The sequence below is a fragment of the Haliotis asinina genome, chromosome 11 (genome assembly GCF_037392515.1).
Source record: "Haliotis asinina isolate JCU_RB_2024 chromosome 11, JCU_Hal_asi_v2, whole genome shotgun sequence".
Lineage (NCBI taxonomy): Eukaryota > Metazoa > Mollusca > Gastropoda > Lepetellida > Haliotidae > Haliotis > Haliotis asinina.
The window spans coordinates 12,246,835-12,265,228 of record NC_090290.1 but is presented as its reverse complement, the minus strand read 5'-3'; the positions used below and the strand labels follow the sequence as shown (position 1 = coordinate 12,265,228).

Sequence of the window (18,394 nt, the reverse complement as noted above, 5' to 3'; positions counted from 1 at the left end):
ACTTTGCTATAGTGACATCTAAACCTCAATGTCAAACCTCGAGAAATGTTTACGACATGCCAGAAATGCTGGCTGTAAAGTACTCGTCCGGAGTGCGTGGTGTCCACAACTAAAGGCAGTCCGTATAGTGAGTTTCCAGAATAACTGGACTTTTTTCTGTGAGTAATTAACAAAAGCTTGTTGCCTAGCAACACTCCTTTATTCGTCTATTTTAATTACTAACATGGAGGTATTTAGGTTTTGACAAGATTGTTTGGTTTTAGCAGTGAGATATTCCGATTGACGACGTAGACGTTTCTGGTTCACCGTCTACAGCCTCAGTGTCAAATCTCGTGAAATGTCAATATATAGAAAAAAAAGCGTTATTCCAACCAGTATGCATTCAGCTATAAATTCTCAAAAGCAATCCTCCGGTATCCATGGTGTCCAGAACTATGGACAGTCCGGATAATACGGTTCCAGAATAACATTTATGTTTTTCTATGAGTAATTTACAGCATTACGCTTGTTTCCAAATTACTACGATGCTTGGCAACTCTCCTGTAATTGTCTGTTCTAAATATAAACATAGTGTTATATAAGTTACGAGAGTGTTTCTTATTTTTAGCACGATCGAAAATGTTGAACCTAACTGGTACACAAGAACGCTTTGAAAAACGATCAAGCCTCCAAAGTCAAATACTTCTATATTACTGAGTTACAGAAGTACACACACCAGTTTCTTCATCCATGCGGCTAAAATATTTTAATGATATCTTGTAAGTAATCATTGCTGCCTTACACGCATCTATTGAAATCTGTTGCACTGGGCGTCACGTGGTTCTACGTCATCACTTAACGCCCCCTGGCGGTGACTGGCTTTGAGACTATATAAGCTGGAGGAAGCCTCAGGTTCCACGGGGACTCCGTGATCGCACGATCAAGAGCTGGAACTTTCTGCTGGACGGGAAAGAAAGAAGTGACATTACTGGTGAGTAATCTTTTATTACTAATCAATTACGATTTTGCCGTTTATAGGTATATTAACTCAAGCAATAGAAGAAGGACTTATTTCCTTGGTAAACACAAACATCAAAATATATGGATTTATTTCGAATGATATTACTTACCTTCAGATATGAGATGTTTAAATGACCTTACCTAGCCTCTTCTTTTTCTTTCTGTTTTTCTTGGGGAGGGGTGGGGATGTAGAGGGGAGGTTTGGTGATTTTGTTTCAACAAAATGACATAAAGAATAGACTTTTTGCAAAAAGTCTTTACGTAGACATGGCACCGATTACTACATATTTCACACAGCAGATTGTGACAGCAATACACCAAATCAACATTAATGCCATTCAAAGAATGTTAGCCGATTTCGGTTTTATATTATTCCTGGTCTCGGGTTTGCGTCGGTATGTGTCAATGTGAAAAAAAACCCTTCACATGAATACTTCGAAAGCCAAACGGTAGGATATTACTAAAGAAAAAGCTGAATTCGTCTTTGTGATGAGGTGGTATTTCAAACTGCCGATAATATACACACATATCTTATTATCGTTGCATGTTATGTTTTGTGATGTAGTTTGGATACTTTTTGGAGAAATGAAATGGATCTACAGTGACAATGAAGTAGGAAATCGATATTAGTAATCATGTTCAAATTGAATATCACAGAATTCAGCGTTTACTTTTTAGAAACATATTGTTTTCAGTCTTGAAACGTATTCAGTAAAAAGAAAGGCGATACAACGTTGAATATTTCCCGTTTATATGACTGTAGTTTATCAGGAGTTGCTGAGAACATGGTTAAACTGCATGTTTTTCTCAAAGTTAGGGTTTATTATGTAAACCCTTTGTAGCTCGTAGGTGTATTCAGAGTGATTAGGTAAACCAGTGGTGAAAGTGGTTGTCAAGAAAACCCGGGTTTAGCCCGTCATAAATCGGAAACCCGCTCCTGGTGTCCATGACAGGGGTATTGATCGAATATGCCTAAAAGCGGAGTAGAACAAACTCACCCACTCACTCACTCACTTAGTCACTCATTTTCTTATCTCTGTAACCAGAAAATGGGTTGTATCTTGGAAACCGTCTTGGTCCCGAATACTTTTTACGTAGGCTGAAATCAAGACATTTGATCGCTGTTGTACAGTACAGGATGTGTCAGTACTGACGTTGATATTCATTAAAATTGAAGTAGCGAGTCTCGTAACTTTGTTGTACTTACACACGTGATAGGGACATGCCATTGCTGATTGGTCACTGCTTTGACAAGACGGTATGACGTCATTTAATGTTCATGACGTCAAAGAATGGTTTCATATCTGGGCTTAGATTTTCGAAGGTCTCCCAGCTCTGGGATATATAGTCGTACGTGCTATATATTAACATTGACTTATGACTATCCTTGCGAGAATCGAAATTCTAGGCCCACATTGGGAACAATAGACTTCCTTCATCTGTTTGGAGGAATACTGATTCTTAGAAATGACGAGGAATATTTGAGATAAGTGTACATATCTGAATGCGGATTCTCTGTCACTCATGAATGAACGTTGTTAGTAAATCGCCGACGGCTTTGCAACTTTAACAATTCAAGATGCAAATCGCTTGATGCCGGATAATTCACGGACTCCCGTCACATGGCTTTGAAAGTATTGGATGCGGCTTTAAAGAATAAAACAAAACACTATTCTTTCAGTTGTATACCGTTTGCTTCCTGTGCAAACTTTGGAGATTTGAACGAATGACATCAAACATTGCCCGAAATCGCTACCCCCAATCTACGGTCTGAAGTAAAACATTTCATCCATCCTATGGCCTTTACCACAAAAAATGATCATACCATCAACAAACATGCTTTTGAGCTCCTGTTGAGGACATAATTGTAACAGATATCCTTCTGACATTCGGACTATTGTCCTCTTTGAGACCAACAAACAATTATTGTGTGACATATTGGCTGATGAGATAGGATATTGTTTGGTGCTGAGACCCACCACACGTATTTGTTAGTTTCCTTTGTTAAAAGCGGCGTAAAACTAAACTAAACTAAAAAAGTACTTCATTAACACCAACTCAAGTCACAATCATAACATGATCATTAAAAAATTTGTCACGCTTTGCTATTGTGTTAACATGGAAATTACTTTAGGACATCATTTGAAACCTTGAATTTCGTTTGATGCTCCAGAATGGCGTGATAATCACTTCTACCCATCTGTGTGTAGATGGAAAGTGGACGATATCACGTGTCTGCATGATTTAGCAATAGTGTAACTGTCCCTACTCAGCAGTTCTACTAACTTGTTTAAAGACCGGAGATGTATCACCAAGACTTTACACAGATCGCTATTCACCACACCAAAATAATTCAAAGTTCTATCAATGATTCTACCCTGAGACATATGGAGTCGCCTTGCCCTTAGACACATCTCTTAATAAAGAAATGTGGAAGACATTATCAGGGGTTCAAAAATCCCATCGCCCGACGCCCGGGACAAGTCATTTCATTTCAGGCAATCAAATAATCTTACTTTTCGATAAATAGTCCAGCAAACATTAACACCAAATGCCATGATGACTTATTTTTTTATAGTGTCATCATCATGATTATGTCATAAAAATCACGGCAAGTGGAAAATTAGTCAGGACAAGTTACTTTCTTTAAGTCACTTGCCCTGTGGCAAGTCGTTTTTAAAACATTTTGGACACCTGACTACATCGCCAATACACCTTAACTCAGCTTACAGATACACAATCTCGAAACAGATAAAAAGTGACTTCTTTAAGTCACTTGCCCTGTGGCAAGTCGTTTTTAAAACATTTTGGACACCTGACTACATCGCCAATACACCTTAACTCAGCTTACAGATACACAATCTCGAAACAGATAAAAAGTAAATTCATCTGAAATTTTGTTGTATGCAACTACTTCGTATAGAGTGCGTGAGTTAATATTTAACGTCACATCGGCAATATTTCAGCCATATCGTGTGACGAGAACCATTAATAGTATGCATAATAGTGAATCTGGAAACATCTGTGAGCAAAGGACAATAAAACAATTAGATTATCACAAATAGATATTTAAATTCTTAGTAATTAAATCTAAAAGAGTTGAACTCTAGACGACGATACAATATAGACCACCACAACCTGAAGGTAGATCACCATACTAGGGTCCATGGGGACTTACCGTACCTTTGCTACCTGCATGGAGCATATTTCTTAAAGAATCCACGCATACCGACACTATTGATTGTCATAGTTGGCGAATGTCTGCAGAATGGTCTCGTTTTTTCTTCAAAATATCTGTACTGGCAAAACATATTTACTGATGCAAATTGTGGGTGCAACATGTAGACATTTACTCTTTTCCTGAACACCAGGTGCCATCACTGAATTCCAATGATCCAAAGGTAGAATGTCCACAGATGTGTTTCTTTTTCCCAATAGACTGTGGCTAGTTGATAAAACTAAAATTTCTGTCGCGCGTATATCACTACAACAAATATTTTCATGCTGTTGATCACTGGCTTGTCTGGTCCAGACTCCATTATTTATAGATTATTCATTCCATAAACCTGGAATATATTTAAATACGGAGTGGCAAATATTTTCATGCTGTTGATCACTGGCTTGTCTGGTCCAGACTCCATTATTTATAGATTATTCATTCCATAAACCTGGAATATATTTAAATACGGAGTGGCAGTTTAATGAGGTAGGCAAGCAAGGCATGGACACCGACATGATAATAAGCGATTTAAACCCCGACTTATAACCCCTTTCAAGCGGACAGGTGACCTCTGAATTGATTACAAGGAGAAAGAATGAGTTTTGTTTTACGCCACGTTTAGTAACAGTCCTTCGACATCGGCGGGGGACACCAGAAATGGGTTTCATACATAATACTCATGTGGGGAATCGAACCTTGGTCTTCGGCGTGACGAGCGAACGCTCAACCACTGGGCTACCCCACCGCCCACAAAGAGAAAAAGGTTTCTTTAACAGAAGGCTTGTTTGTTTGTCGTTTAAAGCCTCACTGACCAATATTCCTGCTAAATGAAGGGTTTGCAAAGGGGAATTAAGAATTGGATAATTTGGGGGTTATAGGATTTAAAACAAGACGTGATTGAATCCAATCTGCTACAAAACTATAAATCATCAATATCTTTTTTGTCTTTTATGAAATACAAAATCGGTTTTAGTACAGTCTATTTCATCAGTCGAATAAGAAAATTAATATTTCATACACGAATATAATGTCACGGCAGAGGATTGGTTCTTAGAAGGTGAATTTGAAGTTCGGTGTATCTGTTTGATCTAAGTTACGCCTTCCGTATAAAGGTCATCGAAAACAGCATCATCCTTGCACAGTACAGAGAGTCTTATTCATGACTGAAATGTCTCGAAGTTTGAAATGAATATCCAAAGACGTACAAAATTAATACCAATGACATTTATTGTCTTCAAGGTATCTGACCGGCCTGATAGGATGATATTTTTTTATTTATTTGCAACTGGGATAGCTAATCCCGTTAGTCCTCTCTTACCACATCCTTGAGTCGCTGATGATCAGTCATGGCTTTGACGGTTATGTTAATTCATTGAAGCAGCTGCATATGTTGACGACGGCCGATAGTAAAGGGGTTGCGGTGTGACAAGACCACCAGATTTTGTCTGGGTATATCAGTGATCCCCATGGAGTTCAGCAACAACGTCGGACAGTCGGGTAACCGAGCGGTCAAAGCGTTCGCTCATCACGCCGAAGACCCGTGTTCGATACCCGTTATGTGTAAAATATGTGAGTCTAAGGGGGACGACTCTGCACTGGTCTAGCTGTGTCCCTAGATGGCTGCCTAATGACGTGTGTCATCGTGCGAGTTCCGGGTTCAACAGATCCTCTGCATCTGTCAGCATTCGTAAAAACCAACTGCATGGGTCGGATGGTCAGGTTGTGTTAAAGCGGTAGGGTAGCCAAGTGGTTAAAACATTCGCTCGTCACGCCGAAGGTCCGGGTTCGATTCCTTACATGGGTAACGTGTGTGAAACCCATTTCTGGTTTCCCCCGCTGTGAAATTGCTGGAATATTGCTAAAACTAAACTCACTCGCTCACACACTCATTACCTTAAAGATTCAAATCCTGCTGTGGGTTCAGTTCCATCATTCGATCTTATTTTGATCCTTTGCTTTGGTCCTCTCATCCAACTGTTGTCGAAAAAATGATGAAACTGCTTACAACCGCATACATCATCTGATTACGTGCAGTCATAAAGTATGGAGTAAAATCTCCCTCACTAACTCGTATCAATGAAGCCGACATTAATCCCGACCCATTGTCAGTAGCCCTGGCGATAGGCGAGTATTCCTTCAATAGCATGATTAGAGCGTATAATGTCAACATGAGGATCATCATATGTCGCACAAATAGAAAAGATTACAACTCCGCATGTTATCTCTCCTCTAATACACTCCAACATATGTTTGCCAGACTGTGGATCAGCTATTCTATGAGACAGACCTTTGCCTTTCTGTCATAATGAAACAGTAATTAATACAGATTCCTACGAGGTGAGGAGGACAGAAGTGACAGCAGCTGAACTAGTACTGCCCGTAAGATTATTTCCGTTACAAACTAGCATTGAGTCTTCTTCTTTTGTCTGTATTGATATTGTGTTGGGGCGTTATTGGACGTGCAGACATTACCTGTCTGTGTACACCAATACATATGCGACGTTGTAGTCGCCATCATCATCAGTATGATATCGTCTTCTTCATCGTCATCTTCATCATCATCATCATCATCATCATCATCATCATTTTCGAGGTTGTAGTAGTCGTGATATTGCTGGAATATTCCTGCAAGCGGCGTAAAACCACACTCACTCAGGCACTCACCATCAGTTTCATTCAGACACCTCGATATGATATCCAAGGTTATCATGATCAGCATCATCATGTTCACCATGATCACCATCATCATCACCATCATCTTGATCATCATCTTGATCATCATCACCATTATCATCACCATCATCTGCATCTTCATCATCATCTTCATCATCATCTTCTTCATCAATTTGATGATTCTCGGTGTTTGTCAGTTAAGCAGAGAAGAAATATGATTGGTTGACGGAACTACTTTTCATGAATCAATTTCACTGACAACCCTTTATCCGTTTCATTGATAATTACGTGTTGTACTCTTTCTTTTAGAAAAGAAAATATAAAGGTGAAAGAATATGAATACTCTATTTAAAAGACATTATTTTGCAATAAAACAATAAAATTGCGTTATAAATAGAGATCTTTGTAAAATGAATAACCTTACAAGAAAAAAAACCCCCGAAAACTATCGTTTGCATTTTGTTTGTGAACAAGCATGGCCGCCATTAGGCTTACCCCGATCCCGTAAACGCCTCATCCAGGCCTTCTCTGACAATGGTGTACCACATCAAATCATTCCCGGGCACAAAAATGTTCAGTCATATAAACAGTTTTTGGTCAGTGAATGAGAAACAACATCAGTCCATCACTAAATTCTTGTCAAACACTTTGAAGTCCACAACTCCACCTACTGATCTTCTGTCCTAGACTGCCATCGTGTTGTCACACTCTAGGTGGCATGCCGTAAATCATTCTGTTGATACAACATTCTTAGGTCCAGTTTATGGTGGTGTATTCCATTTCAACATCTCGAATGACTCCTCTGTCGGTCGGCCTCCTGATCCTATTCTCTCGGATTCCGACTGGAGTTATCCTTCCCGCCTTCCACAGAACGAAATCTCGTTTCATCTTCTAACTTGTTGAGTTTCTTGACAGAAAACGTTTTGTAGAAGCATTCGTGGGGTGGTTGTCTTTCACATTTCCCAGCATTTAACCGTTGACTTTGAACCAAAATTGACAGATGTTTTGCCGTTGTGTGTTTCAATACTGCACCTGTCCCTAGGCACACGTTCATGCGCCCTGACTTGCTAAAATAATAACGCAAAAAGCCTCGGCACTGTGAACATTCTTTCAGCTCTGGCATATTTCCCATAATCACTTGTACCTTGTTGGTTATTCTCTAAATTTTCAATCTAGTGTGACTAAGTGAGCTATCTGTATATGTCGACTTTGAACAAGCACGGGCAAAGTGATGACTACCAGGAAAAGACTAAAATGCCGACCTGGGGCACGAACCCATCCTCGTATGGTCTTGCAAATCTAAGGGAGGCGACTCTGCACTAGTCTAGGTGTGTCCCCAGATGACTGCATGGGACTTCCGGGTTCAGTAGATCCTCAGCATCAGTCAGCATTCATCAAAGTCAATTGCATGGGTCGGATGGTCAGGCTGTGTTGGTGCGACGGGGTAGCCCAGTGGTTAAAGCGTTCGCTCGTCACGCCAAAGACCCAGGATCGATTCTCCACATGAGTACAATGAGTGAAGCCCATTCCCTGTGCCCCACGCTGTGACATTGCTGGAGTGTTGCTAAAAGCGGCGTAAAACTATGTGGTGCGGTTGATCAGTTTCATCGTACCCCGACAGATTTAGGTGTTGCTCATCATTTCAATCACTGGATTATCTGGGTCACCCTCAGATATTTAAAGGTCACTGTCAAACGGAGGGTTACAGAGGGGTATTATCTTATAATGAATGAGCTCTTTTAAGTCCCAAATTCCGCAAGACTATTTTAAATATCCAGAGCAATATTTTATACCATTAACTGTCTCTCTATTTTTGTATATTGTGTATATAAGTATATTTTTTATAGACTTTTATAGTCTCTCATAACTCCAAATGGAGTGGCTTATAGTATGCTATATATATACCTACTAATTAGTACCAAATGAGGTGAGACTTTAATAAATAATTATCTATCTATCCGTTCGCTCTAACGACAGTAGAACAAAGCATAGTCTCTCATAACTCCAAATGGAGTGGCTTATAGTATGCTATATATATACCTACTAATTAGTACCAAATGAGGTGAGACTTTAATAAATAATTATCTATCTATCCGTTCGCTCTAACGACAGTAGAACAAAGCATGACAACATATGGTCGTGGCTGTCCTAACAGATTAAACTGACTGATGAGGGCAACTGATATCCACTAATTCAAAATCATCGTTAGTAACATAATCCTCAGATATTATACTTCCGATGCCTCAGAGTAAACCCCAACTTATTATAACCGTCATCTTTACAGCAATCGAAGATGAAGAGTGTTCTCATCACTCACAGTGGCTGCAGAGCCAGTATATATGTGTGATACAATTAACCTCCTGATAATTACTGTCAGTTAATCAAAAAGACATGCAACCATATTTGTATACCTGGGGTCTCACACAGGATGGAGCCTGTATTAACTTCTTGGAGTATTTATAAATGTTATTGAACCAGCTGGTATCGAATCAAGAGTCAGTGTTGATTAAAAATAGTTCTTGCAGGATTCACTCATTTGCATATCTGTCGGATCTTAACATCTTAACATTTAATCTTAATATTAATATGAATAACATTATTCATTACACGATGAGTGAGTGAGTTCGGTTTTACGTCACTTTTAGTAATATCAAAGAGATATAACGGCGGGAGCACCACATATGGACTTCACACATTGTACCCATATGGGATATCGAACCCTCGTGACGAGCGAACGCTGTAACCACTAGGCTACCCCACCGTCCCATTATACAATGGACATCACATTGTCGAATGTTGGTATCAAGTTTATCTCATGGATAGCACTACTCATAATATTCTGAACATGAGAACATTGGGCCATATTACGTTACGCATATTTCTACTAGACCTGACCGACCCGTGAAGGTCCCGAGGTAAATTAGGCCTTCAGCAACCCATGCTTGCCATAAAAGGCGACTATGCTTGTCGTAAGAGACGACTAAAGTGATCGGGTGGTCAGGCTCACTGGCTTGGTTGACACATGTGATCGGTTCCCAATTGTGCAGGTCGATGCTCAGGATCGCTGACTTGGTTGACACATGTCATCTGGTCTGGTCCAGATTCGATTATTTACAGACCGCCGTCATATAGCAATAATATTGCTAAACTCACTCACTCACTAAACCTTACCAAATTAAACTGAATGCTTAAAGCAATAATCAATTCAGCTCCCTACAAACATTCAAAAAGTTTGAATTTAAGTGATAAAGGTGAATTGGTATTAGCAACTTTTATCAAAATTGCTTGAAAAGGGGGAAATAAGGAACCCATTAAACGAAAGCAATAAATCAAATACTGACATGAAATGCATATATTTTTAATTTAGATGTTGAAATTTGGAACGCTTTTAAACAGTTACCAGTTCTTGTCTCAGCTGTGGTTGTCGACATGTTAGCATTGTTGTAAATAATCCGCATATTTGTTTCAAATCATAGCATTTGGGAATTTACAATAATGTGAAAAAACAATGGGACTGTCAAAGGGGGGATCAGCGGCACACGGCTGGATCAATGTGTCCATGTTTGGTTCCGTGTTTTCTTCTCAATGACAATTTCCCCAGCCTAATAGCATTCAACAAGCAACCAATGGCAGGCTAGAGCGTGGGCGGGAGAGGCCATGGGTGAAATCACGTCAAATCTCACGGAATGCCGATGACAACTTTACGAATCTAATCAATATTTATTGCCATCTTTTCCCGATCACTTCACAATACGTTCTGGTCGAAAGGTTAGCAATTCCAGAACAACTTCAAGAAGGATTTGGGCTATTTTTTTCACTACTTGATTCATCGGCATTGTCTGTGGCTCATATTTAAACTAAACAATTTACATATTTGTCAACGCTCGTGTGTTTCCGTAACCACTCGGTCCTTTCTCTTATGCGCTCGCGGCTCTACTGATAGATGGCGTGCACGACAGTACAAGGAACTAAGTTAAAGAAATGGCTGTGGTCAAGGAACCCCTCCTTGATATATGTTTTGAGAACAAAATTGGATTAGAACTCTGCCCATATTTTTTCTCAACTGTCCAAACTGTTTCATCTGGGTCATCCGTGCACAAACTTTCAACTCAATAAGTTGACTAGTCCTTAGTTAGCATCAGTGAGGTACGCAGGTGGGTAAGGTGTTCATTTGTCATTAATTAAACCCGGGTTCGAGTCCTGACTTGGGTGCAGTCTGTGACTCTCATTACTAGTGTCCAGTGCCGTGAATTGGCTCAAATATTACTACAATACCTACACCATCAACAATACCAGCAATAATCCACGCCATTCGGCTCCAAGCATACAATCATGGGATACCCTAGTGGTTCAAGGGTTAACTCGTTACGCTAGACCTTAGTCGATTCCCCATATGGATACAATGTGTGAAGTTAAACGTTCCTTTCTGGAGTCCCCCGTCATGATATTGCTGGAATATTGCTCAAAGCGATACAAAATAATAACTCACACATTCCCTCACTCACTTCATGTAGCAGCTCCAGATGAAGATCAGCGACTATGCTTGTCGTAAGAGGCGATTAACGGGATCGTGTGGTCAGACTCGTTGACTTGGTTGACTCTTGTCATCGGTTCGCAAATGCGTAGACCGATACTCATGCTGGTGATCACTGGATTGACTGGTCCAGGCTTGACTATTTACCGACCGCAGCCATATAGCTGGAATATTGCTGAGTACGACGTAAAGCTAAACTCGCTCACTCACTCAGATAAAGATCTTCTTATGTTAGCTGGTCTCCATGTTCCATTTGGTGTTCATATTTTCCAGGAAATGGTATCGTGCAGTAAGTACATTCTGATCTTGGCATTCCTCCTCCTCGCGTGTGTGTCACGTGACTCATCGGCAGCCATGATTCGTCCCTACCAGTCACAATTAGAAGAGAAGGCTCGACAGGTAACATGCCTTTGCCTTAACCATATATGTTCACGGAAACATAATGATCGTATCTTGTAGTTCAGAAGATCAGGGATTCGTGAAGATCCGAGGTAGAATAGGCCTTCAGCAACCCATGCTTGCCATAAGAGGCGACTATGTTTGTCGTAAGAGGCGACTAAAGAGATCGGGTGGTCAGGCTCGCCGAATTGGTTGACACATGTGATTAGTTCCCAATTGTGCAGATAGATGCTCATGTTGTTGATCACTGGATTGTCTGGTCCAGATTCGATTATTTATAGACTGCCGCCATATAGCTGGGATATTGCTGAGTACGGTGTAAACCGAAACGCACTCACTCACTCACTCACTCAACAGATCAGGCGTTCGTTCCTCAGGCTTATTAGTACTTTTGGATTTAACCTTACTGCGGTTGACGTTCGAATTATGAACGGTTTCGATATACTAGGAAGTTTGATCTGTCGTATGTTCTTGGTTACCATGAACTATTCTACCTACCTTAAGTACTGTAAAGTTCTCTGTAAACACATTTTGTCATATACGTACATACTCACTAACGCTCACTCAGCAGCTGATCCACTCACCAAACCACTCACTCGCTGAACTACCCACTCATACATCTATTCACTCCCTCATGCACCCTCTCATACACTCACTTACTCTCACTCACTCATCCACTGGCCCATTCACTCACCCACACACTCACTCACTCAAACACGCACCCACTCTCACACATCTTTTCAGCTAAAACTGACAGTCCACCAAACCACACCTCCCCACCTACATGTGCCCACTACCTGCCTACTTACCTCCAACCCACCTACTCACCAACTCAACTACTCACCAACTCACCTACTCACCAACTCACCTACTCACCAACTCACGAACTCACCTACTCACAACTCACCAACCCACCTACTCACCCACTCACCCACTCACCAACTCACCTACTCACCAGCTCACCAACCCACCTACTCACCAACTCACCAACCCAGCTACTCACAACTCACCTACTCACCAACTCACCAACCCAACTACTCACCAACCCACCTACTCACCAACTCACCAACTCACCTACTCACCAACTCACCTACTCACCAACTCACCTACTCACCAACTCACCTACCCACCAACCCACCAACCCACCTACTCACCTACTCACCTACTCACCAACTCACCTACTCACCAACTCACCCACTAATTTGCGATGCTGGCTGACCCAGGAGGTAATTCACCTGGCTGCCAGGATCATCAAGCTGACAATGTACGGATCCCGACTTGAGATGGCAAACAAACGCAATGGCGGAACTCTGGACTCCCTCTTCAACCTGCCCGACCTCTCGGACAACGGACGCTAGCTGGTAAGTTGGAGCAGTCACTGTAGAGTCACTGACTGGATTGTGATACCTGGCAGTTAGAGAAGTAGCAGCAACAGCGGGGGCAGCAGCAGCAGCAGCAGTAGTAGTAGTTGTTTTAGTAGTAAGTGTAGTAGTTGTTGTAGTTGTAGTAACAGCAGCACTGGTGTAAGTAATGGTAGTAGTGGTACTAGTAGTCTCAGTGTTAGTAGCAATGGTACTGGTGATAGTGGTGTTTGTAGTGGCTGTAGTGGTAGTGGTATTGATAGTGATGGTCGTGGTAGCATAAAATAGTTTACATCAATGACAGTGTTAATAGTTATCAATAACCTTAATTTGGGATTTTGAAAGAGAACATGAATCTAATTTAACCGGCAACGCTATTGCACGTCTTCTTAAAAGTCAACATGTCTGTCTGTTTCGTGGTTCTGTTGATGTGAGTTTCTAAAGAGCTGAATATGATTCATGGTATTTTGAAAACATCAAATTGTTTTTAAATCACTTTGATGTATCTGTCATTTCAAATTAGAGAGTCTGTTTCATGTTTCTGTGGATGGCAGGGAATATGCTACTGTCGGTTATGTATAACTGTAAAAACCGGTGTGCTGCTTTATGTAAAAGTGTTCAACCTTGTTTCTACTTGTAGATTAGTATAAAGGCAGACCGTCAGTATCATAAATACATAACTCGATAACGGACAAACAGCAATTTGCATTCTTTAATATTAACATAAAGCAACAACATAAATTCGACAGCCTTGAGTTCGCCAGTGGATTTAACATGATACGTGTAAGTGTATAAAAATTTAACCAAAATTAATACATTTCTTGACTAGCGAACTTAACGCCTTGTTATTAATTGCAGTGTGTTTATTGATCAACATTCCCAAACTATGCTTTGGTGTTCAAACTTGAATTATGCACTCTATCATAAGAGCCATGACGATATTTATGGACGTACAACATCTTTTATCTTTTATGTTTCAAGCACGTGACAACGACATTAGAATCTGTGTCGAAGCGTCGCCTTTCACAGAATACACGAAGTTGTATATCCATAAACATTGTCATCATTCTTCATTAGCTCAGCTTCTAAAAATATCGATCAAAGAAGTCACCGTATGTTAGCAAATAACTTACTAAGACAGTTCGTTTACACACGTCTGAGATCAATTTTCTAACGTGTAAAGGGTTCTCTAGATGTAGTTGAACCCTGACTAATATGAGAGGCAGACATATGTTGGCAGCTATGTTTTTTTCAAGTACTCTCTGTCATGTCCAAAAGGCTCTTCATGTACTGATATATAAATGTCCAGATGCCCCCCTTAGACTAATGACATGTATGTCTTTCAGATGAACTGAACGTCTCTCCAGAAAAAGAAACGGACTTTGTTATTTACGACAAATGGCTCTTGTGACCTCTTGAGCGCCTGCTTCCTGTCTTTGACGTCACTTCCGGTTGAGACTGACATGTGCACCTGAGATGGCGATTGGATATCGGTGACGACCACTCGGCTGACACCTGACCCCGAGGAATTCCGTTGTGTAAATAGCAGCACTGACCACGTGACCATGTGAAAATAAGGTCACGTGTCATTTCATGGCATCACGTGACATTACTTGACATTACTTCAGACCTTTTATTTTTTCATCACTGGACAAGTATCACTAATGTCTTGAGAATAAACTGATAAAAGACTTCCATCCCGACCGTAGTCTTGTGTGTTACTGATCTATTTACTGTTTACATACCTGCGCAAAATGATTGACATATATCGCCGTGGGCACCTGCAGGTTAACAATACGTCACCTTTCCGCCTCATCCCTCCAGGTACCCATTTACTGCTTAGTGAAGACGCGCATTTTTCTTGTGACTTGTGTTCTTGTGTGGGTGAGAATCGTTTCCATATAATCACCCAGTCAGTGAGCCTGACCACCCGATCCCGCTAGTCGCCTCTTACGACAAGCATGGGTGTTGAAGGCCTATTCTTACCTGCGCCTTCACGGGTCAGTGTCCTGTAAGTTGTACTCAGGGCCAGGAGTCATTTCCTTCCATCGTTAACGACCAATGTCCATCATCGAAAGCAATCTACACGGATAAGCATCCATTAAATCTGATTTGGCGAATATTCCGATATGAGTACCACAGAAGTGCACCGCCTTCATTTCCTCGTCCCTTTCCGTAACCTTCAAAAACACAGGTTGACTTTTTTATGCGAAACTACAACAAACCAATCCGTGTGAAGCATGAGTCAAGTACATCGGTCAATAAAAGAAATAATCATACTTGGGTACAGTGGTCTTTTGGGATGTGACTGAATATTGCAGAAAGCAGAGTAAAACCGCACTCGTTTAAACAGCATCCAATGATTTATGTCCCTGTTGCTCTAAACGTTTTACGTCCTCCAGATCTGAAGCGGAAACTTAACCTTGCAACGTGTGGTGGTTACTACGTTAGGTTCACATTGATATGAATAATGCATACATATAAACCATAAACACACCCGCTGATTTAAATCCATTATGTAGCTGGAACAATGCTGAGCGTTAAACAACAAACTAATTGACGTTCTTGTGACTGACTCCTTGGTCCCTTGGAAATACTTGGTCTCTTAGCGGTCCTTGGTCCCTTAGCAGTCCTTGGTCCCCGAAGAGTCCTTAGTCAGTTAGCAGTACGTGGTCCCTTGGCAGTACGTGGTCCCTTGGCAGTCCTTGGTGCCTTAGGGGTCCTTGGCTTTTGAGGAGTAATTAGTTCTTTAGTCGCCCTAGGTTCCTGAGCAGTCCACGTTCCCTTAGCAGTCCCTGGTCCTGGAGGAGTCCTCCGTGCCTTAACAGTCCTTGATCCCTTAACAGTCCTTAGCACCTTACCAGTCCTTGGTCCCTTAACAGTCCTTGATCCCTTAACAGTCCTTGGTGACTGAGGAGTCCTTGATCACCGAGGAATCAGTCCCATTGCCAGCTTGTTTCAGTGGCATTTTACAAGTTGAGGTATACAAATAGGACAAATTGTTATGGATAACAACTTCTTTATTGCGTGATTGCGACGTTTCGATACAGCGTCTTGTACCGTTGTCAAGCAGGAGTCATCTGCCAACGGATTCATGGGTTCTTTAAGTGAACTGGGTTGTGTACTGCACACTAGAGGTTGTAACAACACGGAAAGAGTCTGCAGAGAAGGTTGACGCCAAGGTTTTATACACTTAGTCTCAGGAGTGCTTGACAACGGTACAAGAATCTGCATCGAAACGTCGAAATCACGCAATAAAGAAGTTGTTATCCATAACAATTAGTCCTATTTGACAAATACCGTACGAGCGATGTACATGATTATATTTGATGTAAGAAAGAACAAATGTATGAATGTATCCATCAGATGGCACTGATTCAGATGCCAGGACACTTTCATTATGTTTCTAAGTTTGTTAGCACCATTTATGGAGTTGGTGCTTTCAGCGATGTGGTGAACGTCCAGTGTGCGAAATAGTTTCCACACTTCGCTAGCCAGTCGGACTAGCTATGCCTAAAAGGTACTAGCCATAAACATATTTCACTAGCCCGACATTTTGATGTAGAAAGTAAGCAAAAGATTACAAGATAGATGGGAATAAGATATTGTCGACCTGACACGGGTTTCACCGTTAAGATACAAGTATCAACATTTTCTATCAGGCCATAATCTTGCATGATTTAATAAGTCGGAAAGAGTGATATGTTTGGAAAATGACCCCATGGAAATTCACAAGCCAATCGGGCTAATGTCTGTGGAGATTTACTGGCCCGAATGGATTTTTACCAGTCACGGGTAGCGGGCCAGTTGCTATTTCGCACCTGAGAGACGAGCTTAGTATTACTGGTCGCGCACGGCATCGAAATCGTTGATGATTCCTCGTTTGGTCAGTGAGAAAGTAGCGATTATAGTTCGTTCCGAATAAAACCGCAGGTGATTTCTATGGAGCGTTATAGGATTTGGTATGGATCATTATAGGATGTCGATCCTGTTTTACTGTCGGATACGGACCGGTTACCATGGCGACCAGGTAGTATGATATGATATGGCCCCCACATGATCAATGTATTTTGCTTACCTTTCCCAATATTCCATCTGCATCAAAAAGAGGCACCAGATATGTGCTTCATATATTGAAGCTAGGTGGGAATAGAACCAAGGGCATCGACGTGCCGAGCGAACACTTTCACTACTAGGCTACCCGTCCGGTCCTCAAGACAATAGTGTGCTTGTTTGCTTGTTTACTTGTTTATTTTGTAACACCGTACTGAGCAATATTCCAGGTCTGTAAACACTCACGTCTTGAGTTAACAATCCAGTGATCAATGAAATGAGCACGGATTTACACAATTTAGATACGATGACATGCGTTTTTATATAGCGCACATATGCACGCAACTAGTACATGCTCAGGGCGCTGTTGTGTTTTCCCTCGATCACTGGACGTCAGTCCAAACGGTACACGGTATTATCAAACTCAGCGTCCTTAGGATCATACAACTCTTGCGGTCACTAGCCTCACCATGCTACTGCGCCTTTGCCACCCTCACGAGGTACCCATTCACATCTGTTTGGACTGTGACACACAGTGACAGTACCGTGTCCAGGTTTATTGCGCGTTGTGTACCTGCGACAAGGTGTCTGCACGTATTTCTATGTCATCTGGTCATATACCAACGGATTCATGGGTTCTTTAAGTGAAGTGGGCTGTGTACTGTACACCAGGGGTTGTGACAACACTGAAAGAGTCTGTACACAAAGTTGACTCCAAGGTTTACACACCTGGTCTAAGGTGGGCTCGACTGCGGCACCTCAAGAACCGATTCTCAGGGAGTGCGGTGAACAACAACAAAGAAAAGGAGCATGAATCTAGTTGTACGCCGTTTTCCCAGTGATATAACCACGGGGGTCCATCGCATTGTTGGGAATCGATTTCGGGGTTTCGTCTTGACGACCGAACACGTCCGGCACCAGGTTACCCCACGGCGTGAATGTGAATTAGGTGACCCTCCTAGATCACGACGTGTAGGCCGGGTTTAACAGTATTGCAGCAATATTACGCCAGGGGACACTAGAAATGGGCTTCACACATTGTACCCATGTGAGGAATCGAACCCGGATCTTGGGCTTAACGGGCGACCGCTTTAACCACTAGGCTACCCAAACGCCCTAAAAGGTGGAATAAAATTTTCCAGACAAAAACAGCTC

At 41.5% G+C, this 18,394-nt stretch overlaps 1 protein-coding gene across 1 annotated transcript; it reads left to right on the top strand.

Annotated features, from left to right (window-relative positions):
- Positions 1–918: 918 nt before the first annotated feature.
- On the top strand, positions 919–14,880 carry LOC137256233 (cerebrin prohormone-like). The gene is made up of 4 exons (XM_067793957.1): positions 919–970; positions 11,700–11,825; positions 13,049–13,186; positions 14,533–14,880. Exons 2-3 carry the CDS (start codon positions 11,703–11,705, stop codon positions 13,181–13,183), a joined length of 258 nt encoding a protein of 85 aa, XP_067650058.1. The 5' UTR covers positions 919–970; positions 11,700–11,702; the 3' UTR covers positions 13,184–13,186; positions 14,533–14,880.
- The last annotated feature ends 3,514 nt before the right edge of the window (positions 14,881–18,394 follow it).

What these genes read in the sequence shown, in the direction of transcription:
- LOC137256233 (XM_067793957.1), top strand. Translation starts at nt 11,703, where the DNA reads ATGGTATCGTGCAGTAAGTACATTCTGATCTTGGCATTCCTCCTCCTC. An exon ending in TAGAAGAGAAGGCTCGACAG is followed by an intron (nt 11,826 to 13,048) that starts GTAACATGCCTT and finishes TGGCTGACCCAG; the next exon opens with GAGGTAATTCACCTGGCTGC.